Here is a 25,977-nt window from a genome sequence, read left to right as displayed (position 1 = left end):
ATGAATTTCATCCATTTTGAAATGAGGCTGTAACATAACAAAATGGGAAAAGTGCTGTGAATGTTATTCTAGATGCACACGTTTGTTACTTTTTATCATCAGATGCACAGTTCTTGTGTCTTTGTGAGCTGGTGACGTGTGGACTTTATTGTTGCAGATGTTCTGATGTTGTTTTGAGCTCAGTCGGTGCTCCTCTGCAACTTTGTTTCGTTGTTCTTTTGAAACCAGAGTAGCAGAAAAGTTGAACTTTGTCTCGGAGTTTTTCCTTTTTTGGGGGGGGGTGCAGAACTCCTCTTCCGGGCGGTTCCTAAAAAGCCTCCTTGCGCTCTTCTGGAGGCGCACTGACGCGCGCTTCTCCTCGTGGTGGACTTTGGGACTTTGTTCTTCTACTTTCTGAGATGTCTGAGCCGCTGCGGCTCCTCTTCCTCCTCCTCCTGGGTTGCTCCGAGCTCCTCCCGGCGGCGGCAGCCTGGGACCTGGTTCTCCTGCACACGAACGACGTGCACGCCCGGGTGGAGGAGACCAGCAAACGGTCGGGGACGTGCAGCGGCGGCTCCGCCTGCTTCGCCGGCGTCGCCCGCAGAGCCACAGCCGTTAAAAGGCTCCGCGCCACCGAGAACAACGTGCTGCTGCTGGACGCCGGGGACCAGTTCCAGGGAACCGCCTGGTTCCACTTCTATAAGGGCGCAGAGGCTGCGCACTTCATGAACAAGCTGGGCTACGATGCCATGGTAAGAACTTCAACACCTTCACAATCATACTGCAAAAATATCAGTTTACACCCACAAACATCAACTTTATTATCGCAAAGGAAATTATTTTGCCAGAATAGTGAACATTTTTTTATACAAATGGTACAACACATTTGTGCAAAATGACTGAAGACATTTTCACAAGATGTTCGCCAGTATTACATAACTGTAACTGAATAACTCTGATCATTATGTATTCATCCTGCAGAAGGGGGAGGAGTTATACAGTCTGATCGCCACGGGTAGGAAGGACCTCCTGAGGCCTTCTGTGGTGCACCACGGTGGTCTCAGTCCACGGCTGAAGGTGCTCTGACAGGACGTCAATGTGGCATGTGGTGGCACGAGGTGGGAGGTGTTGTCCCAGCTGCTGGGCAGTTTCCTCAACATCCTCCTCTCTGCCATCTCCACTATAGACTCCAGCTCAACCCCCGGGACAGAGCAGCTCTCCTGATCAGGTCAAGTCTGTTTGTGTGGGCTGCCTTCAGCCTGCTGCCTCAGCGTAGGAAATCTCCACATTAAAACGACACTATCAAAATAAAGTAGCTGTCCCATCTTTCATAATATGATCAGGCTTGTGACAGCAGCAATAACTACTGCATAGTCATGTGATGAACTGAAAAGAGCCAAAAGTACTTTGGAGACTACAAGTTCTGGGATTTTGGTGGGTTTATCAGAATCCCACAGACTATGAATTTAGTCCTGGAACACTGAAACCTGCTTTTTGTTCATATTGGGTAGAATAGTCTGAACATTTGTCTGAAATCTAAGTTTGGGTGCTACAAAAAAATAACCGACATGTAAGCTGGAGCCGTCGGAGAAGAAAAGGCGTCACGCTGCTGAGCTCAGCTCTTGGTGGTTTGTTTTAAAATGCTGTGAGTCAGAACCACCAGTTCAGCCCGCTAATGGTCGCAGCAGCAGACTGTAAACAGGCGACATGAGCAGTGAGCCACATCACCTTACCGCCAGACACGGCTCCACACTGCCACCTAGAGTCATGGCTGTCTGTCATGCGCAGTGCTGCGTTTGTAATGTTCAAACATTTATTTATAGTGACACAGTATCTGTAGTTACGAAGAAATTCACATTTTGCAAGGTGTCCACATTTCGTGAGATATTTTTTCAGTGTTCACTTTTGGGGGTTAACAAGTTGCTGGGGGTAACGTGGCCAAACCACTTCAGTTTCCTCGTCACTTCTCCAGATCAGGTGTTCAGGTCCAGCTTTCACACCTGTTGAGTAGAATGGAAATGACCAGGGCCTTGTTTTCTTTGTGTTTCAGGCTTTTGGGAATCACGAGTTTGACAACGGCGTGGAAGGACTCATGAAACCGTTCCTCCAGGAAATAAAGTGTACCATCCTCAGCGCCAACATCAAAACAGACAAAAGTCTGGAGTCGACTTTTGGCACAACTTATTTACCGTACAAGATATTTACCATTGGCAGAGAGAAGGTGGGCGTAGTGGGATACACATCACAGGAAACCTCAACTCTGTCCAAACCCGGTAAGCAGACTTCATAAGAATGCAAAAGTCTTGTTTAGTAAAATTGCACAATTACAAACATTTAAAACGTCACCCTGGACTCCAAAGTGTTGACTCACACGACACCAAAATAAAGCAAAAACAAAATGGACCTGATTAATAAGGTTCCTTAAATAAAATAACTGGGATCACTGTAGATCAGTTTCAGACCTAACCGCCGAGCTGTCTGCAGGACCGCATCTTCAGTTCCAGGATGAGGTGGCGTCACTGCAGCCGCATGTGGATAAGCTGCTGACGCTTGGAGTCAACAAGATCATTGCTTTGGGTCATTCTGGGTTCGCTGTTGACAAGAAGATTGCCAAAGAAACTCACGGCGTTGACGTTGTGATTGGCGGACACACCAACACGTTCCTGTATACAGGTAGGAACTTCAGTGTTGAAATATTTGGTCTTTATTTATTTACTTGAGCAGCACAGTGGTTAATTTACAGGTGAAGACACGTTAGTTCAAACTGAACTTTACAAGGTGGAAACTTCAAAGAATCTCACTTTATGCAGATGATACATCGATGTATGTGTCCATCTCCTCAGTCGCTGTCTGGCAGTGCGGGTCACACTTTTTGATAATAATAAATAATAATTGGCTTCTCCACGGAGCAGCTAAGTTTAATGTGATGGCCTCTGAGGGTCGTCAGCGTGGCTGCCAAAATTTTGTTTGGAAGTTTTTAGCTGACCCGATTCTGTGCTGTGGTTTTTACCTGACTGTTTTTCTTCTTCTCGAGCACTTATCTTTTCGCTCAGATGGGAGGGGAACCTCTTTTATTCGTTGACTGTGTGATAATTGCTGTCTTTGCTGGTTTGGTTTCAATAAGTAGCTGCCTGCAGTGACATGTCCATTCTGGCAGTGAGTGAGTCAGGTACGTTTGTCTTCTCTGGATCAAAAAACTAAAAACATCAAGAACATAAACATTACGGAACGTCTGTAAGAAATGAGAACAAACAAAAACTGTTTTTTAGCTTCCTTTAAAACCTGTTCAGGATCCAGTTTTATGAAACTTTATTCTGAGACTCTGTCCCAAAAGTGCACAAACGAGTTGTCGTGCAAACAGCCTGAATGCTCTCGTGGCAAATTTTACCAAAACATGCACTGTCCTTCAGGAACTGCAACATGAAAGAGAAACCCCGCTGTTGAATTTAAGACCCATATATACACACATACATACAGCCTAAGACAAACAAATGAAAGAAAATAAAGTAAACATGAAGGCAGAATTTCCAACTGCTGAAATGTGCTGAATTTCTGAACTGCTCGCTGACTTTTCTGTGTTGTTTACTTCAGGTCCATCTCCTTCGTCCGAGGTCCCGGTGGGTCCTTATCCGTTTATGGTCACGTCAGACGACGGGCGGCAGGTTCCTGTGGTGCAGGCCTACGCCTTCGGGAAGTATCTGGGTAATCTCAAGGTGACGTTTGATGATGCTGGAAACGTGGTGAACGCCACAGGAAATCCCATCCTGCTGGACAGCAGCGTCCCACAGGGTGAGACTTTTTCTGCCAGCATCCTTTCGGTGAGTCTTCAGTGAGAAAACACAACAATGTCGCCTTTAGACCCAGATGTTCTTGCTGATGTGGAGGAATGGAAGAAGAATCTGGCCAACTACTCATCTCAGGTGGTGGGAAAGACGCTGGTTTTCCTGAACGGGACTTTTGAAGAGTGCCGCTTTCGGGAATGCAACCTGGCAAACCTAATCTGTGACGCCATGGTGAGTATTTCACTTCAGTGATGTTGATTCTTTTTAAACAGACGCATGTAAGATATTTTTTTTTATTGATGTTTAGGTTGACAATAACATCAGATATTTAGACAGACATCAGTGGAACCATGTCGGTGCCTGTATCTTTAATGGAGGTGGCATCCGCGCGCCAATTGATGAACATAGCAGGAATGGTGCGTAGCTGATAATTAATTTTTGGAAAAACTGATTAAGGCATCTCTCTTGTGCCAACCATTATTTATTTCATTTCAGATATGGACATTTCCTCTTCATGTTTTCATGGTTTGGCTCCAAAGTCAAAGGATGTAACTTCCTAGTGTTTTTTGAAATTTCCTGAAGGTTCCATCACCATGGAGGACTTGATTGCTGTGCTGCCATTTGGAGAAACCTTTGACCTGTTGCACATTAAAGGATCCACATTGAAGAAGGCTTTCGAACACAGTGTGCGGCGATACGGCCAAGGCACCGGAGAATTCCTACAAGTATCTGGTATCTGGATTTCAGTTCTGTCTTCACATTTTGTCCTGGTGAATCATGACAACACTTAAGTCTCAAATTAACACTAATTCAAGATTAGAATCTGAACAAAGATTCTGTAAAAATTGAATTAATTAAATCTTCAGTGATACGTCTCTTAAAAAAACCTCCAGATCTATTTCTTTGTGGAAAAAACTTTTAATTCTAGGATCAGCTGTTGAGGAAAAAAAATCTAAACCTAAACATATTGGTTAAATTCACAGAATTATAACAATGGGCCTAACACATAGCCTTGAGGAACCCCAAGTAATGCCACCATTTAAAAAAAAAAAAAAAAAAATTGTTCAGCATCTTTGTTGTTTAGTTAAATGTTTATGGATTCATGTTAAATTTCCTCAAGCTCCCACAATTCTGTGTGCAAGTTGCCACGCCCCTTAAACCAGGCAAATTTAGTCTTGAAGAGACTTTTCACATGAAGTCTTTTGTTCTTTGTGTGACACCCACATGGCTTCTAATAGAAATACAGAGATGCTTCTTTCTTTTGAGAGGGGGAGCAGGGGTGGTGGCCAAGTGGTTTGTGTGCTTGGTTTCAGTGCAGAAGGTTCCCGGTTCAAACCCCACCCCGCCCACATTTCTTCTTGTAATGTGGAGTTGTGTCAGAAAGGGCATCTAGAATAAAACTTGTGCCAAACCAACATGCAGATTGGATCTGCATGTTGAAAAACAAGTGAGCAACCGAAGGGATTACAGCCAGAAACCAGTTTTCTTACACGTGGAAATTTTTGTGAGCCACCTGCTGGCTGTTGGGGCGAATAACATGACATCTTTTTTCCCCCCTCTTTACAGGATTACATGTTGAGTTTGATTTGTCCAAACCTCCAGGGCAGCGTTTGACGAGTCTCAGCATCCTGTGCACGTACTGTCGCGTTCCTCGCTTCGAACCCGTGGAGGATGACGTCGTCTATAAGGTGGTTGTTCCATCGTATTTGGTGAAAGGTGGAGACGGATTCTTCATGTTAAAGGATGAGCACGTGAAACACGACAGCGGTGAGTCTTCACAAAAAGGCTCGTGAACCCAAAACGTTCTCAGCTGCATTCATTGTTGTGAGCTGCATTTTAGCAGGAATCCTGAGAAATCGGCAAACTAAAAGTAGTGACAGCGACGCCAATCAAATGAATTCTAAAAACATAATTTTACGGTGAGTGCAGGACGTTAACGAGTGGAGATGTGTTTTCTGAAGATCAGCCTCATTTATTAGGCAAATTACAGAAATTGGGTTGAGGACCAGTTTAAATTCAGGGAAATCAGAATTTGAGTCATGACCTTTGATCCTGTTCAGACTTTATTATAATTACAGTTAATTCAGAAATGTTATGGTTTTGAAACAAATGTTGAATTTGTATATTAGCTTTGGTATGAATTTAAAAATCAGTTTTGTTGTGGAAGAGAATCTGTTAAAATGCAGCATTTTCTGTACCAGATTAAGTTTTAAATGGTCTACTGTTTTGTTGTTTTTGGTTTTTTTTTTTCCCAGGGGATTTGGATATTTCAGTTGTGTCCAGTTACATCAAGGACAGAAAATGGGTTTATCCTTCAGTTGAAGGACGGATCATACTCCACAACGTTCCAAGATCTTCTAGCTTGGGACTGCTGGGAAAAACCAGCTCACTGCTCCTGCTGGTTTCACTGGTGTTGCTCTGGACTGTTTGACCAGGACACAGACTGTGGACTGAACCGGGACTAAACATGTTTTCTGATGAAGTTCGACAGTCAGGCTCCAGGAAAAAACAAAACTTGAGTTCTGACACCTGGTTCTGGTGTTTTTTGGGCCAACTGCTGCAGGCGAATTAACCATTGGTCAGGAAATAATGAATGCACATTCTGTTTGTGTCAGAATTCCAGTGTGCAAAAATTTGAAAACAGAATTTTTCCCTGAATCCCGTCCGATCCTGATGGATGCTTCTGAAACAACGCCTCCTCTGTGGGCCAACGTTCGCTGTCCTTAAAGAATCTGAGAAACTAAAGATTAGTCACTTCTGGCAGCGGTGCCTCGGGAGAGTGTTGGCAGCCACATGGGAGTCCCGTGGAAACTTAGTGCTGCGCTTCCTGTCTGCAGGCATTGGTGAAGACAGAAATACTCTGCAGAGTTTTAACAAATCAACACGGGTCAGTGTTCCCAAAAAAGCTGTGAATATATTTTCATCACACCAAGTGATACGCAGGGGCCTGGAATGTAAATTCTTCAAGATTTTTTACCGCGATAGTGGACAAAGGTCACCGAGAGACAGAGTTCTGTATTAATTTGATCTTAATCTTTACTTGGGAGCAAAAACAGGGAAAAGTGAGGGTGGTTGGGATATAACTGAGCTATAGCAGAAGAGCCAGAAGGTTTGTTTTTTTTTTTCTCTTTTTTTTTTTATCTCCAGAAAAGGTTGGAAACTTGCAGTTCTGAATCACAGCTGGTTTTGGTCGAACATAGCAAGAGTCCCAAGTTGTTTTTTTTTTTTTGTTTTTTTTTTTCATTTTTTCATCTGTACAAAAAAAAATTGAATCCACATGAATCTTTGGCATGAAAAGATATTTGATTTTGGACCCATTATTTTAAACAGTACCACAAGCTGTATAGTTTTAACTGTAACTTGACCAAAAATCCTCCAAAAAGAATTCATCTACTCTCCCGTGTTGTCTGAAAATTCCTCAGACATTGGAAGCAGTGTTTCCTCTCAAACAGCAGTGGGAAAATACCATTAATCCTGGACTGGAATTAAAAACAGGAGTTTATAACATTTCATCCTCATCAACTCTTGTTTACACTAAAGCCACTGTGGCATTCCCTTTGGAAGTCCAGATGCTTTCCAGATGGATTCATGGATTCCGATCTGATTTTCACACAGTAGGAAAAGTTCCTGACCATGTCTTTCCAGTCAGGAAAACCCAGTAGGAATAATGTAATTATTAGGTTTTTCTCATATAGTCTTGCGTTAAAGTTTCACTCTATTTCAAATTGCAAAGTGCAAATGGCACATACTTAATACGGCAACACCATAAATAAATCTTTATTAATAGTTCATAAATATCCACAGGAATGTTGAGGCGGAGGTTTGGGAAAACTGAATATTGCACTTCTGGGATGTAACCGGCAAACATTCAACTCGTCTGGTTCACTCGTCTGCACGGTCTGCTGTGGGCGGGGCAGCAACTAGTAAACACAAAACATCAGAACTCACTCAGTTGATCGTGATCGCCGGACTTTGTACTCTGGGGGGGAAAAAGTCAAAACAGGCCTGTCATTAAATCAGTTTTTCTATTAATGTTCATAAATCTTGTTACACAGATTAAAATAAAACTGTTGAAAAGGAACGTGGCATCAGTCAGCCATTAGCTACATTAGCGGCAGGATTACGGCGGCTCTCAATCACTTTGAGACTGATTAAAGGAAAAAGTGAATTTTTACAATATTTAGTATTTACAAAATTTTTCAGTTTTTCTGTTTTTTTAACATAAATGTTTTATCATGCAAGTCAATATTTAATTTGGGGTTTTTATGTATCGTGTATTTTTATTACTGGCATTTATTCTTTTATTATTCAAGTTTATTTCAGTCAGTGCTTTGAGTCTTCAGAAAGTTCTACATAGTCATAATTACTATTATTAATAACAACCGTGTGAATTTTTGGTATAGAAGTCGCACCGGAGTACAAGTTGCAGGGCCTCCCAAACGAATATTAAAAAAAAAACAAAAAAAAAAAACTGACCTACTCTAGAAAATACAGTAAATGTAAAAAAAAAACACAAACCTCTGCTGTTAACGTGCCCCAAAAAAGTTAATTTTAGGCTAATTAAAATATCTGCACAATAAGATACGCATCTGTTGGCAAAAGTTTTTTTATGATTTCACCCCCCCCCCCCCCTTTTTTTTGGTTTACATTTCTTGTAAATTGTTTGCTAGTATGTATGTATGTATCTAAGTTGCTTTTTATTCCTTTTCTGTTTTCTGTACAGTGTTTTTATTTTATAAATTGTACTATGGCACAGTCGGAGAAGACCAGGAAATATTTCCAGCTGTACAAACTGTCTGTGATTGGATGATAACATAAATACTCGCCAACAGTTTGGCCACGCCCACTTGTATCATCTGTGCACAACGTGGCTCCGCTTCCTTTTTATGAACGAGGGTGAGTTTTATATTTTAGTTTGTTGATGACGTTTGTCAGTGGTCCAGGTTGGAGATGCAGAGAACTTTACAGCTGTATTTGGTTCTGTGAGGAGCTTTGAAGGTTCTGGAATCCAGAGTTAGGTTATGTGGACTTTGTCTTGTTTGCTGTCTCAGTTTCTCAGCTCTTCTCCTGTATGTGGCTGCGATCACTGACTTTATTGTCACAAATGATTTATAACAAGCTTTGAGTTTGGCTTTAAAGCAGAGAGGAAACAGATGGAATCAAAGGCGCCGGTTAGAATAAAAAAAAAAAATTCAGAGAAAACTTTCTGAGGACGACTTCAGAGAGAAACAGTTTTAATTTCCTGCTGGTTGTTTATTCAGTATTTCTACATGTTCTCCAACTAGAACTTTGCTGTGAAACTGTCAAATGAGAAACGTGGAAACTGAAAAACTCAGAACTGTGATCGAGTAGCGAACATGCTAACTGTGGCTGATGTTTGTAAACGTCCCAACGTGGGATTAATAAAGTTGAGTTTCTTATCTTTGTGCTGCAGCATTCTGTGACTGAACAATTTTTTTTGTTTTTGGTGTGGCGGTCCGGTTCATATGTGGCTGCGATTTTTAAATCAGATCCATCATGGTGGCTGCATGCAGAGGCAGTAATGTTTACCTTGCTGAGCTCAGGAAAGAGTTCCTGCATGGCGATGTCCAGCAGAACGTAGGTCATCTGAGGACAGACACAAAAACATACAGGTTAACACGTTAAAAAAAAAAAAAAATCAGGTCGGTGTGATTAAATTCATCAAAAACATTTAAAATAAGAGAAATCAGAATATTGACCATTTCTCAGATGGTTAAAAAAAAAATCTTTGTAGTTGTTGACCTGTTTGTTGAGAAGCGGCTGCTGGACGCCGTTGAACAGCAGCCGGACGCCTTCGTACTTTGCCTCCTCGCCGACACACTTCTCCACAAAGTCTGAAATTAAAAAATGATTATAAAGAAGAGACATATCTAAACATTTAGAGAAACTGCAACAGCAGAAGGGGTTTTTTTATTAACAATTTGAAGTTCTAGATGAGCTTAAGGTTTCCTTTTTTTTTTTTTTTTTAAATAACATTTCGTTTTGTGGGATCGGGCTGTTCACTGGTTTCCACTTACTTGGAAATAAAAATTAAAGCTCGCTCTACAAGAGAAAGAAGAAGTAGACTTCTGTGAGACCTAAAGAAAGTCCAGTCAGAGGAACAGAAACGATTAATTGTTCCTGCTGCAGCTGACACCACGTCAGCTCCGTCAGAGGGCAAAAAAAAAAAGTTTCTGGGTTCATTATTTCTATAAATACGTGGTGGGTACCTGGTATATAATTCAGCATCTCCTCAAACGTCTTCTTGGCTCTGATGCGTTTGTCTTCAGTTGTTCGCTCGATGCTGCTCTCACAGAACACGGCGTCTGCAGGAACGACAAAACACCACGTTTACAATAAAAAAAAAAGTGATGCATTTTATACTGTCTGCTATAAATGTGAAATATTTTAAAATGTGAAAATTACAGCAAATTATTTCTCAAAACTTGTAGCAAAAGTACACTTTGCTGTGATCAAAGCAGATTTTTTACCTTTTTTTTTTTTATAAAGGGGCTGATCTCAAATCTCACTTTTTTTTTAAAATTATTATTATCTGCAGACGTTTTCTCCACACCACGTGCTGTCGTGTCTTTTTGAGCTTCAGGTCTGCTCGTAGGGTCCGTACCTCTCAGCTGGGTGATGAGGGACACCAGGCGGTGCTCCTGCAGGATCTGCTCCAGTTTGGACTCAATGTACTGGTACATGAAGGCTTCAAATGTGTTCCTGAACAGGATTCTTCCAGAGGCCAGAATGTGATGTAGCCATTCAGGCATGTGGAACACCACTCGACCTGTCAGCAAAAACACTCATGAGACATATAAATCTGCTTCTACACAGGGAATCCAAAACCAGGACAGTTCCCCCCCCCCCCAAAAAAACCCCGCTGTGAAGATGTATTATTTAATGCAAATACTGTTAGTGAGCAGAGGCTAATGAGCTAATTAGTATTATTGTATCAACCCTCAGAACAGGATGTAGACAAAAATCCAAACCTGACAATTTTTTTAGTTAGACAATTCAAACAAAGAGTTTATCAACATGCATAAAAACCACAATTTCCCACTCCAGGGTCTAAGATGGTCCTGCAATCAGGCAAAGACATCCAGGCTTTCAATGACTTCTTGTGCTGAAATCAGGAAGCGATGATCAGAAATGTAGCGTATTTTGGACTATAACTTGCAAGGTTTATTTTTTACTTTTACATGCTCTCAAACAAAAATTTCTTCCTACTCAGAACCTGTTTGGACTGGAAAAAAAACAAGAGCAGCAAAGAGCAGGAAAGCTAGCATAAGTTAGTCTGTTCAGTGGCTAAAAGAAGCAGTTTACTCACATTGTTGGTTCCTTGTGCAATAGCATAAATTAGTCCGTTAGCTTCTGCTCATTAACAGCGTTTGCAGTGTAAATAAATGTGCCAGGTTTTCAAACATTTCATCACAATGCACATTTGCCTCCCTTATAATCATCTGTTCTTTCTCCAAAAGAAGCCATTTCTTCACATTTTGTGCCTCATAACATACATTAGCTTGTTAGCCTCTGCTGCTACAGCAGTATTTGAAATAAATAATACACCAATTAAATTAATTTAGCTTCTATTTCATTTTGCATGTGTGAAGTAACAGCACAATATTTCAATGTTTTTCCCTCTTCATGATACACTTTTGGACAGATGCGACATATGCGCTAGTCCAACTTAACAGTCTGGAAAATAATGGTTTGTAGTTGGTATCAAACTTGTTAAAACTTTCTGAATGATTGACTTCTCGTATCAGTGACCTTCATGTCTCTGTGACCTCAGCCTTTGTAATCGAGAACCCTTTTGGTGTTCCGTCTTTGATTTCCTCTCAGCTGTTGTTTAGATTTCAGACTCTGGCTTTTGAGAGAGCGCACACACCAATGAGTGCCGTGTCCGGCTAGAGCTTATAGATACTGTACCGTGAAATGGGTCAGAGTCCACGACTCCCCATTGATGGGACTCCAGCCGAAACTGGTGCCCATTCTAGTTGGTTGCAGTTAATTCTGGTGGTTAATTCTACTTATTGTATTAATTATCAGGATGATGAATTACACACGTTAAAAATTTGCAGTCTTTTTATTGTCCATTTTAAAGTCTTGGTAGCCATAAATTTAATCTATTTTCAAATGTATTTAATTTCCTGTTGTAGAAGTGCTATTTTTGTCATTGTCGCATTTTGTCAGCGTTACTTACCGACGTACATCATGTAGTCATACATGCCGTCCACGCTGACCACGTCCGTGAAGCAGTTCCGGTTGCGTCTCCTCTCTGAACTCTCCGACAGGTCGGTGGTGTTCTTAAACAGGCTGCTGGAGAGCTGAAAGTGAATTTTCGGGTCAACAATCGAACATGAAACACGGGCGATGCGACCAAACGTACGACACTCATCTCGGCTGCGGTTTTCAAGTTAAAATTTAAATGGTCACAAAATATGTAGTCCAGACCAGACTTTGTCAGTTGATAAAGGATACCGTCTGACATAATGCTCTCAAATCTGAAAGAAATATCTTTTTTGACAGTTGTGAATTTTTGAAAATTCATTCCATGTTAAACGATGGGGATTTTTCCTGACTTTGACATTTGACCTACGGCCTTGAAAACTGAATCAGTTCTTGCCTGTCAGGATATGAATCCTCTAAAAATTTCATAATGATGTATGAAAAACTGTGGGTTCCAGGCTATTCACAAACATACAGGGTTGAAAACATAACCTCCAGCCATAACTAGTGTGGTCTCTGGTGATCTGAGAACACTGGGTTGGTTTTACCTTCTTGTGGGCCGTGGGGCTGATGATGGTCAGCTCGGTTCGACTGGGTTTAGGTTTGGGTGGCTCACAGGAGTTGAAGAAAGACTGCAGGAAAGGCTCCAGATTCTGCCCTTTCTGGAAAACATAACTCAGTTAGTGCTCACGCTGCAGTAATCTGCTGGAGGTAAGGATGTGAAGGAGGAATCCGTGTCAGGACCCTCATGTAACGGGTGTACCAGGAAATTCCAATATTACAACACGGGGGGGGGGGGGGGGGGACCCAAAGGACAGTTTGAACTCCACATGGACTCAGAGGTGGTTAATCACAGCGACCTCTGCTGGAAGAACAGCAGCTGTGCAAAGAGCCACATTTTGTGTGAACCAGTGAAAAGCTTTTCTTTGCTGACACTTTGGTACGTTTCCTTTCATGATCTTGTCTTCCTTTTTGTCATCTTTTGTCACTCCCTAACGGACGTCCTTCTTGGAGGTTGTATAATTCTTTCACTGTTTCAGTCAATAACACGTTTCCTTAATGAACTCAACAGCTGCTTAAGGTGGGATTTGTGTTTTTGACTTGTGGTCAGTATTTGTTTTAGTAATAAAAACCACAAGACGATTCCATTGTTTTTTTTCATGTACGGGACCTGATAAATAAAACAAAACTGCCATCAGTCATTAAACTGAATTAGTTTGAGGGATGTTGATCTCTTGAAGAAAACTATGGTGATTTTTTTTTTTTTTTTTGTCGGGTTGTAAAGCTTATAAAAACTCAGTACGTGAGCTGGTTTCTATCCTTATAAACATCTGACAGCAGGTCAGGAGACGCTCACCTCTTTCATCAACTTCCCTGGAACGGACTTGAAAATTTTCCCTGTAAAAACAAACAAAAAAGGTCAGTCCCAAGTTTTTTTTTTTTTTTTAAATTATACAAGTTCTATTAAAGCTTCAATAATTCATTAAACGGCAGGTAGGTAAGTGTGTGTGTGTGTGAGAGAGAGAAACATATCTTTCAGTTAATTTTTCTGAAACGGTCATTACCACATAAACTGTTAAATAAATTAAAGACAAAACCAGAATTAAAAAAACTGTAGCCTGAAAGTAAAAAAAGGAAAAACTTTAGATTTCAAACTGTGACCTTGACCTCTGACCCCTCCCAGTTAGTGACCCCAGTTCAACCTGTCCAAATCAGACGTGTTATTTTCTGATCATCTCCGACTCTCATGGAGGACGAGTTTGATCACAGAGTCCGGTTGCAGCTGCTCTGATGGTCAGACACGTGAACTACACGTTAGCGGGATCTGCACGCACCCAGATTGACATCAGGCAGCATCCTGTCCCGGAACTGAGCCTCCATGCTGTGAGGGGACAGGAAGTCGGCCAGCAGCTGACTGTTGCTGAGCTCCGGATACTGCAGCAGTTTCTGAAAACACGCAGTCAGCACGATGTTTAATGACGTCAGACTCAAACCGAGCAGAAACGCCTTTTTAATTACCTGTAAATACTCTGCAAATTCTTCCCTCTTTGATTCCAGGAATTCATAGTTCTTTGGTCCAATAATTCTTTTGGATGGAAGTTGAGCATCTGCAAACGTGCCTGAAACAAAGTTCAGACATGACAGAGGAGAAGCAAAGAAAAGCCGTATTTACTCTCTGGTACGTCTTTGGTAACCATGAATTTGATCATTTCTGACGTCGACTAAAACCAGAACAGACCGTGGAACTCTGTGAGTTTGGACTCCAACACGTAAAACTCTACGTATCGTCTGTAGACCAACCATGTCTCTGTTTCATGACCAACTGCAAGAAGACAGTAAAATCGTTGACTGACATCCAGCAGTCACAGTAAAGGCAAAGAAAGATGTCGAGTCGCATCACTTGCCTTCCTTTCGGTCGTTGCGTTCCACGTCGATGCAGAACACGGGGATCTTCTCCCTCTTGGTTTCGTCGTCACAGAGGTCGATGTAGGGGATGCTGATGGTCCAGGCAGACAGGTTCCTCAGGGTGCCCGGGGCGCTGGCCAGCTCAGCGGGGCAGTCGTCCTCCAGGACGACACTCGCCTCTTCAACCTGCACGAAAACGTCACCGTGTGAAACCCTTGATTTCTGACCTGTACATTTTGTTTTTTTTAAATTATATAACCAGTCACTTGTCAGCTAGTTAATTGGTGACGAAACATAAATATTCATTTATCATAAATAAACACCACCACCAGCAGCAAAGCGAGATAAAAGATTAAAAGTTTATGAACTTTTTCATCCAGATTTAAACTCTGGAGGAGCAGATTTCAAAACTGAAATAGTCCAAATTAAACTGTCGCTCAAATAAGATGATTATTAAAGGGGTCATATAGTGCAAAACCAGTAACACTCGAGTTGCCATCCATAAAGAGAAAACACCCTGAGGTTAACTTTTGGTCGTATCAAATCGCCCGTAACTGAAACCATTATAAAGTGATTTACATCTAATTATAATCGTATTTTAAGTAGAACTGTTCCACCTCAGCAAAACGTGAGCAGTGGCGTTTTAAGGTTGGAGAAATTACATTGTTTTTAAAAAAAAAAAAAACACTTACGGCGCCATCGTCCAGATCATTCATGGCGCTCGGCAGCAGCATGGCCCCCTCCATGGTCGTGCTCTTAAACACACCTTTGAGTCTGCTGCCAATTCTGCTGATGCCGAACGTCTCGCCTCGCCTGGACACGTTTCTGCACAGGAAGTTACATCGATGCATTTTTAAAAAGGAATAAACTGACAATCTTCAGGAACCCCCAGAACCCCACAGCTCAATGTGACGACAGAACAATTCTTCCCGTGAAGACAAACCTTTGGCCAGATCAAGAACACCCTTCCCCTGATTCCTCAATAAACCCTCAAATTACAGCTGGAATTGATGTTCAAATTAAAGATGTCAGGACACGTATGTCACATACACACCTATTAATCTTGGAGTTCCTGGTTGGAGACTCGGCTCCTCTTAGCAGGTGTGTAAAGTACTGAAATCAGGCACAAAATCCACTCAGGTTAGATCAATAAAACACACACTCACGGTGCTGAGTGACGACACAGAGATCATGGTGCTCAGCAACGCCGCAGCTCGTCTAGTTTCTTTGTTGTGTTTGCATTTAGAACAATGTTATAAGATAAACTTAAGAATTTCATCTTGTCATTTATTAATGATCAGAAGTGTCTGTTTGTAAAAGCAGATTGTCATAATTTTGGAAGGATTGCACAACAAAATGGGAGGAGCCAAAGAAGATGAAACTTGTGTTCTTACTTCGTCACTGTGACAGAACATGGGCGTGAAGACTCGCTCCAGCAGGAAGAGGACGTGTTCGTACGCTTCAAACAAGCAGGCCATCGTCTGCAGCTTCACCACGCTGCCGTACGGCCCCGTCGCAACTGAGGCAGAAGAGGTCAACGTCAGGAAACCCCAAATGTAGAAACTACAATAAAATGACTGAAAAAAGAAAAAGGTTAAATTCTGAACGTCAACAGGCGGTCGACTGACCGCTCCGTATCTCCTCCACGATGAATGGGTCGAAGCTGATCTTGTCAACGCTTTCTTCCAGGCAGTAGATCTGATAGATGCGGCGCACCTCGTCGTGGAGATGCTGCAGCTCGTCGTCGCTCAGCTCTGGACTCAGGATCTTATTGTTCAACTCCTCTGAAGGAAAACGACAACGACTCAGTCGAACGTGGAGTTCACAATGCGTTAATAAGAGCTGCAGGCTTCCTTTCAGAGTGCGATCGTCAGCCGTACCCAGTGTGAGGCAGAACTGCAGCACGTGCAGGGCTCCTTCCTGCTTCAGAAACTTCATGAAACGAAAGAGGAGGTCCTGCTGCTCTCTGATCTCCTTCAGCTGCAGCTTCAACACCTGCAAGACAAAAAAGCTTTTCTGTCACGTTTCAGAACCATCAAGTATCAAAAACTGACAAGTCTCACTGATTTACAAAGTAAATATATGACAGGGTTTCTGTCTTTCTGAATAACGATGAGCGAGAAGAATCTGAGATACTTGCAGAGAGTTTCTTGTCGCTGAAGTCGGCGTATCGCTGTAAAAATGGGACCAGGGCGGACGGAGGTTCTGTAGCTGCTTCTGGCTAGAAACAGGAAAAGGTAAGAGTTTGTACTTTTCCATGAACTGGATTTAGATCAAGATCAGAAAATCTTGTGTTGAATCCTGTTCAGTAACTGAATGGAATAATTTTCACAACAAAGGAAGCAGCTGTTTTGTTTGTTTGACTTACTGGGGCGTCGTCAACAAATATAAGCACCATCAGGTTCACAGTATCCTAAAAAAAAAACGTAGGCGCTGATTAAAATGGTTATTAAAGCTGGAAAATGTCACATTATAAACATGCTGAATATTGCAGGCATGAAGTTTTTAGTAAATCTTTATTCACTGTCATCAAACAGAGGCCACTGAGTAACATCGGACTTACAGGGTCGGCCATGAAGTCCATGGTCGGCAGGATGACCGAACCCGCCATCACCTCCCGCAGAAGCAGAGCTAAAGACCTGAACACACACACACACTGTGATGACATCATCACGCAGCTTTACCTAAAACACTGAGCGGTAGCTTCTGATCCTACAAGCGCCATTTGCACCTTTGTATCATTTCACAAGTCAACCACTTGCCAAGTTGATAACAAACCACAATTAAGTAGCCAGAATTTTGCCATTCATGACCACAGAGTGACACTATAGTCTTAGGAGCAGATTTCACACACAGTCCTCCTGATGCACCACAGCTGATTTAAATTGAAGGTGTAAAAAACCGTGTAGATCGTAGCCACATAAGGATTTAGGACAAAAACAGTAAATTTTAATTAATTTCAAGGTCATTTCCTGTAAAACATGAGTTAATCCAGAGAAATGACACTTGAGCTCTTTTTCTAAATGGATTTTAATTCACACGAGCTCTGTGCTAAATAATGTTTTCACGCTGTGCACAGCCTTTAAATGTAGCTGTATTGGTGGCGCTCGCTGTCCCGCTGTAAGCGATCCTGCTGCTCTCTGTAGGGTTCTGTGTGAGCACAAACCTGCAGTCGGTGGCTTTTGGTGGCATGACGTAAGGAAACAGCATCTCTGTCAGCTTCCTCAGGTACTGCAGTTCATCTTTCCGACTGCGGAGGGCGACATGGAGGTCGGGTCCATATTCTTCCAGAGCCGCCTGCTGTAGAGCGTTCACATTCTTAACTGGACATAAAGAGCACGACGATGTCACCGTGTGTGTCACAAATCAGTGCAACTCACAAACTGTATTCAGTGTCAGCAATGCATGTGGGGGCGGGGCATAAGGGCATAATTTCAGGTCATCAATGCACGAAAAGTCATTTGTTCTTACAGTGAAGGAATAATTTAAGAAGATATATTATTTTCATTGTTCAAATTTTTCTTGTTATTGCAAAAAAATTATGATTTCAGAACGCCATTAATCTGAAATCATGATTTGAGAGTTAATTCATAATTCGGCACAATTTACTTTTCTCCCGTCTGGTCTCACAGACTTTGCCTTTGAATATCATTTTTATTATTTATTAAGAAGTCCACTTTTGCCAAAACCTCAACATGACACAAACCTTTTTCTTGAGCTTTGGCAACAATTTCTATGTGCTTCATCACCGCTTTCATCACTTTGTCAGAAAGCACGGCAGGAACATTGACCTGAGGAACACAGACGAACATCACACGTCACGCCCAACCACAAACTCCAAAACTGACCAGCGACCAACACGACGCCTCACCTTCTGAGCTCGTCGGAACAGCACCGACGCAAAGAAGCGAAAGGTCATCCTGAGTTCATACACACAAGCCTCGTCATCAGTGATGACCCTGAAAACCAGACGAGGAATTTAACGCCAGACTGGAGTGTGTGTGCGTGTGTTTTTTTTTTGTTTTTTTTAATAAGACGACCATGAATCTCTCCTCACCTGTACCAGGGGTACACAAAGTTCTCCAGAACCAACTCAAACACCTGCAACACAACAACAGGTCAGAATTCAGTGTGCAAAATTTAAGATGTTACAGTGGCACAAACACAGTTTGACCTCCATTCAAAGATGCACCGTTTTTCACTTTCATTTCAGAATAAAAGCCACTTGAAAGTACCTCTGCTACCGACGCGTCTACTTTGGAAGAAACCTTCAGGTCCAACCACGGCTGATAGTTCTCCAGCAGCAGCGTCGGCCTGTAAGGATCAAATAATTGTGCATAAAATGATTGTTTGTTTCTTTATCTCATGTTTAAGCAGCACACAGACCTCAGATGCTACACGTGCCTCCATGTGCCACATTGAAAGTTGACAGGATTTGTCAAAGTGCAGATTTAAGTGGTGAGATTCTGAGTGGGTTTAGAAATTCTTAAATTTTGTGGAATAAATCCAGTATATAATTCAAAGATATTCCTCACTGTAAAATGAGCTGAGGAAGTTCATGAATGACGGCTGCAAAATTAATCAGGAATTGCTGTGATGCTGTGGACTTGATACGTTTGGTGAAGACTAATAAATGTCTCCGTGTGAACTTGACTGAGTTTAGTGTGTTTGTTACATGTTAAGGATTGAAGCTCAGAGTGCTCTTTTGTTTTTTGTTGTTTGCTGCAGACAAGTTACACACCTGCAGCTCACTTTCAGCATCATTTAATCATAAAGATGTAAGTTAGTTTTCACGGAAACTCTAAAAGGTGATTTTTATTTATTTATTGCGTGAACAGTGGACTTTTGCTTACACTTTAATTTAAGCACCAGAGTGCCTTTAATCATCTTAAATGAGCACAAACACTTCAGTGTACAACACACCCACTCCACTATAAAAACTGATTCAGGATGTGTTCATCCAGGTCTAAAACTTTCAAGGAGCAGGTTTTGAAATAACAGTACAGATGAAATTCTTATTAAAAAAAGATTACTAGAAATGTTGCCTCTTGTAAAACCAGTCTTCAATATTTTATGATTTCACGTGTTTTGGGTTTTATGTTAAATCCTTCAGACATTCTCTTGCTACAAACTTCATTTAAGCCTGACACAGCTGTGACATCTGTAACAGATATATCACTACACGCTTTAAATTTGACCTCATGTTCAGTAAGAGGGAAATAATAATAATGATAATAATTAATAATAAACATTTGTTTTATAAATCCTTTGAGGTGCTAAAATAAATGTTAAAATACACTTTAGTGCTTTGCTTACTATGGAAATCCGGTCAGGTCCATAAGCAATGCCTAATGTGATTATTATTATTATTATTAATAATAATAATGTGTAAAACCTCTTAAATGAAATCTTGACTGTTTCATTGCAACTCCACTGTCTAAATATTTATGGACCTGACAAAACAACAAAAACCATATATTCACCACATTGCAATCACTATTTTCCACAATCAATGCAATATGACTTTTCTTCAAATGTTGCAGCCCTAATATTCACTCTAATTGCTGTAAATTCTCTTGTCCCTGCTTCTAATTCTGACTGTATGTATGATGGGGGCTGAGCAGTTTGTCTTTAAATGTTCTTGAGGAGGGACAGAGGTTATGTGGACACCCTGACCTGGTTGAGATCTTAATAACACGTACCGGTGGCGTTTGCACTTGACCTTGCCGCACACGGCGCAGCTGTGACCGAGAGGAAACAAAGCCTGCTGCTGTGGATGCTGCTGGGTTAAAAACAAAAAACAAACAAAAAAAAAAACAGAACAAAACTGTCACAATGAAAAGTTTTCTGCAAAGACCTTCACTCAGCGAAAGTTAAAAAGTGGTTGTTTAATATCTGAACTCTAAAATCTTTTTTTTTTTAAAAACCTTCTGTTCAGTACGACGGCGTTTTAGGACCACATAGAATTTGTTTTTTTAAGACTTTGAGAATAAAGTTGTAATATAATATTTCAACTTTATTCTCGTAATATTACAACTTTTTTCTCGTAATATTACGACTTTATTCTCAAAGTCCAAAAAAAAAAAAAAAATTCGATGTGGCCCTAAAACTCTGTCGTAGTTCAGCATATATGTATGGGTTTGAAGCTGCAGATGTCTTACTGTGGTCCTTGGCTTGATGGTGAAGAGCATGTTAGGGAGCAAGGACTCTGGTCCGAGTGAGCAGTAAAATGTTACAACTCCCGCCAGGAAAGACCAGAACATCATCAGGACGTGGATATACCTGAGCAGAAATCATGACACACTATTAAAACTCATGACTGGTCCAAGATCCAGGTCTCTGCCAGCTTCACCAGCATATATGGGTATAGAGCCGAGCCGGACCATCGCATCGAATTCAAAACCAGAAAAGGAACAAACATGCTGTGAAACCAGAAACATCTCTAAAGCAGGCCAGACCTGCTTCTGCATCATCAGTGTAACTTATAAATCAAAATGTGACACACAGATAATGATGTTGTTTTACAGACGCTGCAACTAACTGCTTATCAAATCATCTGTTATTGTTACAATTAACCAGCTGCATATTTATTTAATCCAATGTGGGACTCGACAAAGTTTGTTACAGGAGCTCAGAAATCATTTTAAATCACTTGTCAGTTTTATCTTTCATGGGTGCTGATGTCTGTAGCAGGATTGAGAATTCTAAGAAACATGGGTTTACAACGCTGGACAAGGACAGAAAGGAGGAAATGAGAAGCACAAATAAAAGCAGGACAAAGATTTAGTAAAGTAATGTGAAAAAATAAAATATTTATGACTAATTCTGCGTGCTGTGCCAGTCTGGACTTTGTGTCGACACTGACCTGTTGAGCAGCACCGTTAAAGAGAACATGAAGAGCAGCAGGAAGCAGAAGAGTGGATACTGACGGCCAGCTTCTCTCAGGACGTCGATCTTCAGCTTTTTCTGCAGATTCTCCAAAAACACCCTAACACCTGCCATCCTTTAACACCTGACCACAGGAAGGTCAAATGTAAACTGTGATGAGACCTTAATCCTACATAAATGAAGTCTGTCATCATACTGCTGTCAATTACTTTGCACTAATGTCATTCAAACTCATAATTTGTAATTGTATGTAAAAAAAAAAAAAAAAAAAAAGAATGTAATTCTTTAAAATTTAGCCATTTCAGTTCACTGGTAAATGGACTGCATTTATATAGCGCATTTCCATCTGTATCAGACACTCAAAGCGCTTTACAATTATGCCTCACATTCACCCCAATGTCAGGGTGCTGCCATACAAGGCGCTCACTACACACCGGGAGCAATAGGGGATTAAAGGCCTTGCCCAAGGGACCTTAGTGATTTTCCAGTCAGGTGGGGATTTGAACCCATGATCTTCTGAACTCAAGCCCAACACCTTAACCACTAGACTGTTGAATGTAAAAGTTTTTAATTATAATTACTATTTTGAGAGCTTAAACTAAACTGTTACCACAGTTGGTCCTTGTGAGTGGTTACCAATCAGGACCCTGGACAGTTCCTTAACAGTCATGTATGTTTTATGGTATTTGATGCTCAACAGTTGCTGGGGATTTGAACTGAGAATCTTCTGGTCGCAAGCCCATTGCTTTAACCACTTGACCATCACCTCCAATTTTCTGCTTGTTCTTTTTTTTTGGGGGGGGGGGGGGAGATGTGGTGAAATAACTTTGGACATGTCATTGTTCCAATTATACAGAATATGTATGGTTGATTTGCATTTATTTCTGAACATATTTTAAATTCTGTACTTAAGAATATGGAGCACCAAAAATTCCCACCAGGGCTACACATCACTAGGTCACAAAATTCACAGAGAGTAAGTCACCATGGGTCTGAACTGAGAATTTTCTGGGCTTCACCATAAGACCATCACCTCCTTAATGAACGATGTGCACACGAGGACCTCAGGCACAGGTGGACATGTTTATGTAATTTTTATAAAAACACATTTGATACTTAAGACCTCTCATTCATGTTCAGGTGAAAATATTTATCTGCAGAGCATTGAGTGAACTACTGTACATCCTACTGATCGATATATGGTGAAAACAGTCATTAACAACTTGTGAATGAAAAAGCTGTGTGGGTTGTGGATGAAGCACAAGTGAGAGACAGAAGATCATTAGGGTGAAGACAAACCTGTGGATCCAGATCAACGGAGTGGTGAACCCTGTTTTAAAGAGAACAGCTGCCTTTAACCATTATATGTGGATCCTTTGTGTGAGCTTTCCCAGTTCTGTAAGATCATGAATATGATCTTCATATGGTGTTCTTCCAGTGATGTTTCATTGAATTCTACCCCACCCCCCAAAAAACTTTTATTTGCAGTGGGTTGAAAAACTATGGGGGTGATGGTAAGTTACATTCATTAATACAATATTTCTTGGTGAAACCCCATCATGCTCAAATTTAAACTCCAAGATGCACCCATTTAGGATGTTCAGTTCCAAACAAGAGTCATCAGAAGATACATCCCCACAAATCAGTAATACAAAGTGTCACCCAAGTACATGCTTATGCTAAATATGAACGAAATTGGTCAATTGGTTCCTGAAATATTGCGCTAACAAGCATGGACGGACAGATAGAGATGCTGATCACTATACCTATATTAAAAAAAGGATGTTCTCGGAATGTAAATCTAAATTTTGTTCAAGATATCTTCAGCACATGAAAGTGTGATGTGTAGAAATGGACGGTGTGTAATTAAAGATGAAAAAAAACATTTGTAGTTCTGTATAATCTGAGAAAAGCTAATGTCTATTGAAGGGTGATTCTTTAACTACGGGCACTATTGGCCTTGTAAATGTAATTTCCACCACACCATTGCCTTACAATATAAAGCGCCTTGGGGCAACTGTTTGTTGTGATTTGGCGCTATATACATGTGCTCTGATGTCACTGTTTATCTCCATAGAAACTACCCACATAACCTTTCATACAAACTTTTTAAAGGGACATTATTGTTGTGGTGGAAATTACGGCAATAGTGTGGGACAACTACATTTCGTTTAAAAAATCACAACAGTTGTATGACATTGAATACCCCAATTATGTTTTGATTATTTTACTGATATTTTATTCAGATATTTTAAAACATTAGAAAAAACGTTTGTTTACTATTCATTTTTATCATTGAAGATCATAAGTCTGGGTGTGGGACAAGCACAAAACGGCAATATTTGCATATAATGATGCTGAAAAAAGGTGAAAAAGTCATCACAGACTACTAGGACAAATTTCTTAAAACACTTTCATTGTAAAGATAACTATAAAAGTGTAATATTTCCCCTTTTTTCTTTTTTTCATAAAATATGATCAAGGGACATAAAAGTGCCCGTAGTCTAAGAATCACCCTGAAGGTATAGCGCAATGATGGCGTAGTGGTTAGCACTGTTGTCTCACAGCAAGAAGGCCATGGGTTCGATTCCCACCTGTGGCCTTTCTGTGTGGAGTTGGCATGTTCTTCATGTCTGCGTGGGTTCCCTCAGGTTTCCTCCCACATTTAAAGACATGCAAGTTTGGTGAATTGGAATCTTTATAACTGTCCAGGTCTCCCTTGCAAAAGAAGTCTTTATCTCAATGGACTAACCTGGTTAAATCTTAAAAAGACAAAGGGAGGGGGAGCGGTTCTAAAACCATAATTACAAAGAACCAAGACCATTTAAGGATTTAACAGTCTGACATATTGACCCTTCATCGTTTTAGTGATCAACAAAGGATGTTTAAGAACTACTCTTAATCACGTCATCGAACTGAACCCGCACATCTCTCCGAAGCTTTATAAACGGAAGGAAGCGCGTGCACGGGTTTGAGGAGCTGTTCTCACAGAAACAACAGAGCGATCAGCCCAAAGTAAGTGCCTTTTACTCTCAACACGCACGTCTGTTACACCGCAAAACAAACATTTTACCACAGCTGCTGGCTGCGATTGTTTGCGCGTGCTTTGATAATCTCGCGATATTTGACGGCGCTGTTGCGTGATGTCGTTAACCTTACAAACTACATCGCGTCAAAACTTAAATTATTTCAACTCAAAAACGTATAACGTATGGCTCATTAATTTTTCAAACTTGTTTTCGTTATTAATGCATTTTGTCCAGTACTTGTACGTTTGCGTCATCTCGCGTTTGTCCATTAATCTTGCTTAAATTAGGGGGATTCATTTAAAATGTTTCGCTTTGTATGAAGTATTTCTGCGCTTGATGTATATCTCCGGTAAGTTTTAATGTTGAGAATTTTCAGCGTTAAAACTTCGAAGTATCAGAATGTTGACGGAACACCTGAAAGGCGTCGAAGCTAATTAGCAGTCCTAGCTAACATAAAGGCAACGAGTCAACTTACAGCGACAGTACTCCCGCAGCGCCGCCTCATACGGGGAAAAACACGAATCCCACATAAAAAAGAGTGTTCCACGGATTTATTCCTCAAGTTTTTATTCCGTGTTTTCACTCTTGACCCACTTCCGGAACAGACTGAGCGTCTGCTACTCTTGCCCAGGTTGCCACATATTTCCAAACGCAACAAGCAGTCGTCCCTAAAACCCCAAAATAAGAAGGCTTAAACGACCATGTTTCCTTTTGAATGTTTGCAATTAAGTTGTATTACATCCAGACATGAGAGTCTGACTTTTATTAAAGTGGCAAGTAGCGACTAGAAAACTTACAAGACTCGCAACACTTTTAAGAGCAGGATATGGCAACACGGGATTTTTTTTTTTTTTAAACTAGAAATTTAACTGTAAATATGCTGGAAACTCTAATTTATAAATGTTTGTATATACACCGCTCCCTCCAACTGTCAAAAATATATTTTAAAGACAAAAAGTTACACTGTCCATTTTCTCAAAGTTCTGTATTCTTTGGCTTTTTTTATCTGTTGTACTTTGTTTCCATCCATCAAACATGCTTGATAGATTAAAGTGTTGATCAAACTCAATATTCAGACACATATACAATTACACACAACCCAGATCCAAATCAATAACTTTATTTTACAAAAAATAAGATGACTTCACTTCAATGTACAGTATAAAACAATTTGCAAGAATGCAAACACTTGTTGGCAAAAAACAAACAAAAAAAACTGGAGCTCATTCGATCAGAGGAAGACAAGTTTATGGCTCATTGTTGCACAATCCTTTGAAAAACTACGAACACGTAGTCCGACCCAAGACAGGCTATTTCATAGTAATAAATTCATCACATTATTGTCGGGTCCCAAACCCAAACTTCCAGCCCCAGAGCATTTAACACGTGCAACACATAAAAATAAAAGATGCCCTGAAACGGAACACTCAGATTTTGGGGAGCCAGACTGAAAGTACTGATGAGTTTCACAATACAGTGCACCACCTATCAGTCTGAAGAGCCCAAACAGGGAGAGGATCATTGGAAAAACGTACCAACATCGACACTGGATGGGCCCGTCGCGAGTCACGGTGCGCTGTGTTGTGAACATACTCTTATGTGGGAATGGCTCTTTAAAGGACAAACCCCATCTGATCAAACATCATAAAGGTGACCTCTGA

General features: G+C 40.9%; 2 protein-coding genes and 1 long non-coding RNA gene across 5 annotated transcripts; 2 read left to right on the top strand and 1 right to left on the bottom strand.

Moving 5' to 3' along the window:
* The first annotated feature begins 284 nt into the window (after nucleotides 1-284).
* nt5e (5'-nucleotidase, ecto (CD73)) lies at nucleotides 285-9,185 on the top strand. Its single transcript, XM_034162439.1, has 9 exons — nucleotides 285-731; nucleotides 2,030-2,252; nucleotides 2,464-2,652; nucleotides 3,571-3,768; nucleotides 3,838-3,992; nucleotides 4,069-4,177; nucleotides 4,344-4,493; nucleotides 5,328-5,528; nucleotides 6,017-9,185. Exons 1-9 carry the CDS (start codon nucleotides 399-401, stop codon nucleotides 6,190-6,192), a joined length of 1,734 nt encoding a protein of 577 aa, XP_034018330.1. The 5' UTR covers nucleotides 285-398; the 3' UTR covers nucleotides 6,193-9,185.
* Nucleotides 6,891-24,942, bottom strand: snx14 (sorting nexin 14). Of its 3 annotated transcripts, none has more exons than XM_034162432.1 (29): nucleotides 24,792-24,942; nucleotides 21,265-21,416; nucleotides 20,561-20,681; nucleotides 20,102-20,181; nucleotides 18,635-18,713; nucleotides 18,457-18,500; nucleotides 18,271-18,358; nucleotides 18,106-18,190; nucleotides 17,566-17,722; nucleotides 16,963-17,038; nucleotides 16,768-16,812; nucleotides 16,540-16,620; nucleotides 16,280-16,394; nucleotides 16,028-16,183; nucleotides 15,794-15,918; nucleotides 15,454-15,512; nucleotides 15,092-15,224; nucleotides 14,399-14,585; nucleotides 14,233-14,316; nucleotides 14,013-14,113; nucleotides 13,829-13,940; nucleotides 13,351-13,391; nucleotides 12,542-12,655; nucleotides 11,968-12,091; nucleotides 10,387-10,551; nucleotides 9,992-10,087; nucleotides 9,525-9,616; nucleotides 9,312-9,368; nucleotides 6,891-7,740 (listed from the first exon to the last, which is right to left on the bottom strand). In XM_034162432.1, the coding sequence occupies exons 2-29, from the start codon at nucleotides 21,399-21,401 to the stop codon at nucleotides 7,699-7,701; spliced, it is 2,796 nt and encodes a 931-aa protein (XP_034018323.1). In that variant the 5' UTR covers nucleotides 21,402-21,416; nucleotides 24,792-24,942; the 3' UTR covers nucleotides 6,891-7,698. The 3 variants fall into 3 exon arrangements, with proteins under 3 accessions (XP_034018323.1, XP_034018325.1, XP_034018324.1); XM_034162434.1 differs by having other exon boundaries at nucleotides 20,102-20,178; XM_034162433.1 differs by having other exon boundaries at nucleotides 21,265-21,411.
* On the top strand, nucleotides 11,333-15,714 carry LOC117503232. Its single transcript, XR_004558523.1, has 3 exons — nucleotides 11,333-11,394; nucleotides 11,428-11,472; nucleotides 15,704-15,714. It is a non-coding gene; the product is annotated as an uncharacterized LOC117503232 (long non-coding RNA).
* Nucleotides 24,943-25,977: the final 1,035 nt, after the last annotated feature.

Source organism: Thalassophryne amazonica, chromosome 21 (assembly GCF_902500255.1).
Source record: "Thalassophryne amazonica chromosome 21, fThaAma1.1, whole genome shotgun sequence".
NCBI classification, from domain to species: domain Eukaryota; kingdom Metazoa; phylum Chordata; class Actinopteri; order Batrachoidiformes; family Batrachoididae; genus Thalassophryne; species Thalassophryne amazonica.
Note: the sequence above shows the minus strand (reverse complement) of the source record. Positions and strands in the feature narration are given on the sequence as shown.

What these genes read in the sequence shown, in the direction of transcription:
- snx14 (XM_034162432.1), bottom strand. Translation starts at nt 21,401, where the DNA reads ATGGCAGGTGTTAGGGTGTTTTTGGAGAATCTGCAGAAAAAGCTGAAG. An exon ending in AATTTGCAGAGTATTTACAG is followed by an intron (nt 13,941 to 14,012) that starts GTAATTAAAAAG and finishes GCGTGTTTTCAG; the next exon opens with AAACTGCTGCAGTATCCGGA. An exon ending in GATGCTGAATTATATACCAG is followed by an intron (nt 9,617 to 9,991) that starts GTACCCACCACG and finishes TTTTAATTTCAG; the next exon opens with ACTTTGTGGAGAAGTGTGTC.
- nt5e (XM_034162439.1), top strand. Translation starts at nt 399, where the DNA reads ATGTCTGAGCCGCTGCGGCTCCTCTTCCTCCTCCTCCTGGGTTGCTCC. An exon ending in CTCAACTCTGTCCAAACCCG is followed by an intron (nt 2,253 to 2,463) that starts GTAAGCAGACTT and finishes AGCTGTCTGCAG; the next exon opens with GACCGCATCTTCAGTTCCAG. An exon ending in ACCTAATCTGTGACGCCATG is followed by an intron (nt 3,993 to 4,068) that starts GTGAGTATTTCA and finishes ATTGATGTTTAG; the next exon opens with GTTGACAATAACATCAGATA.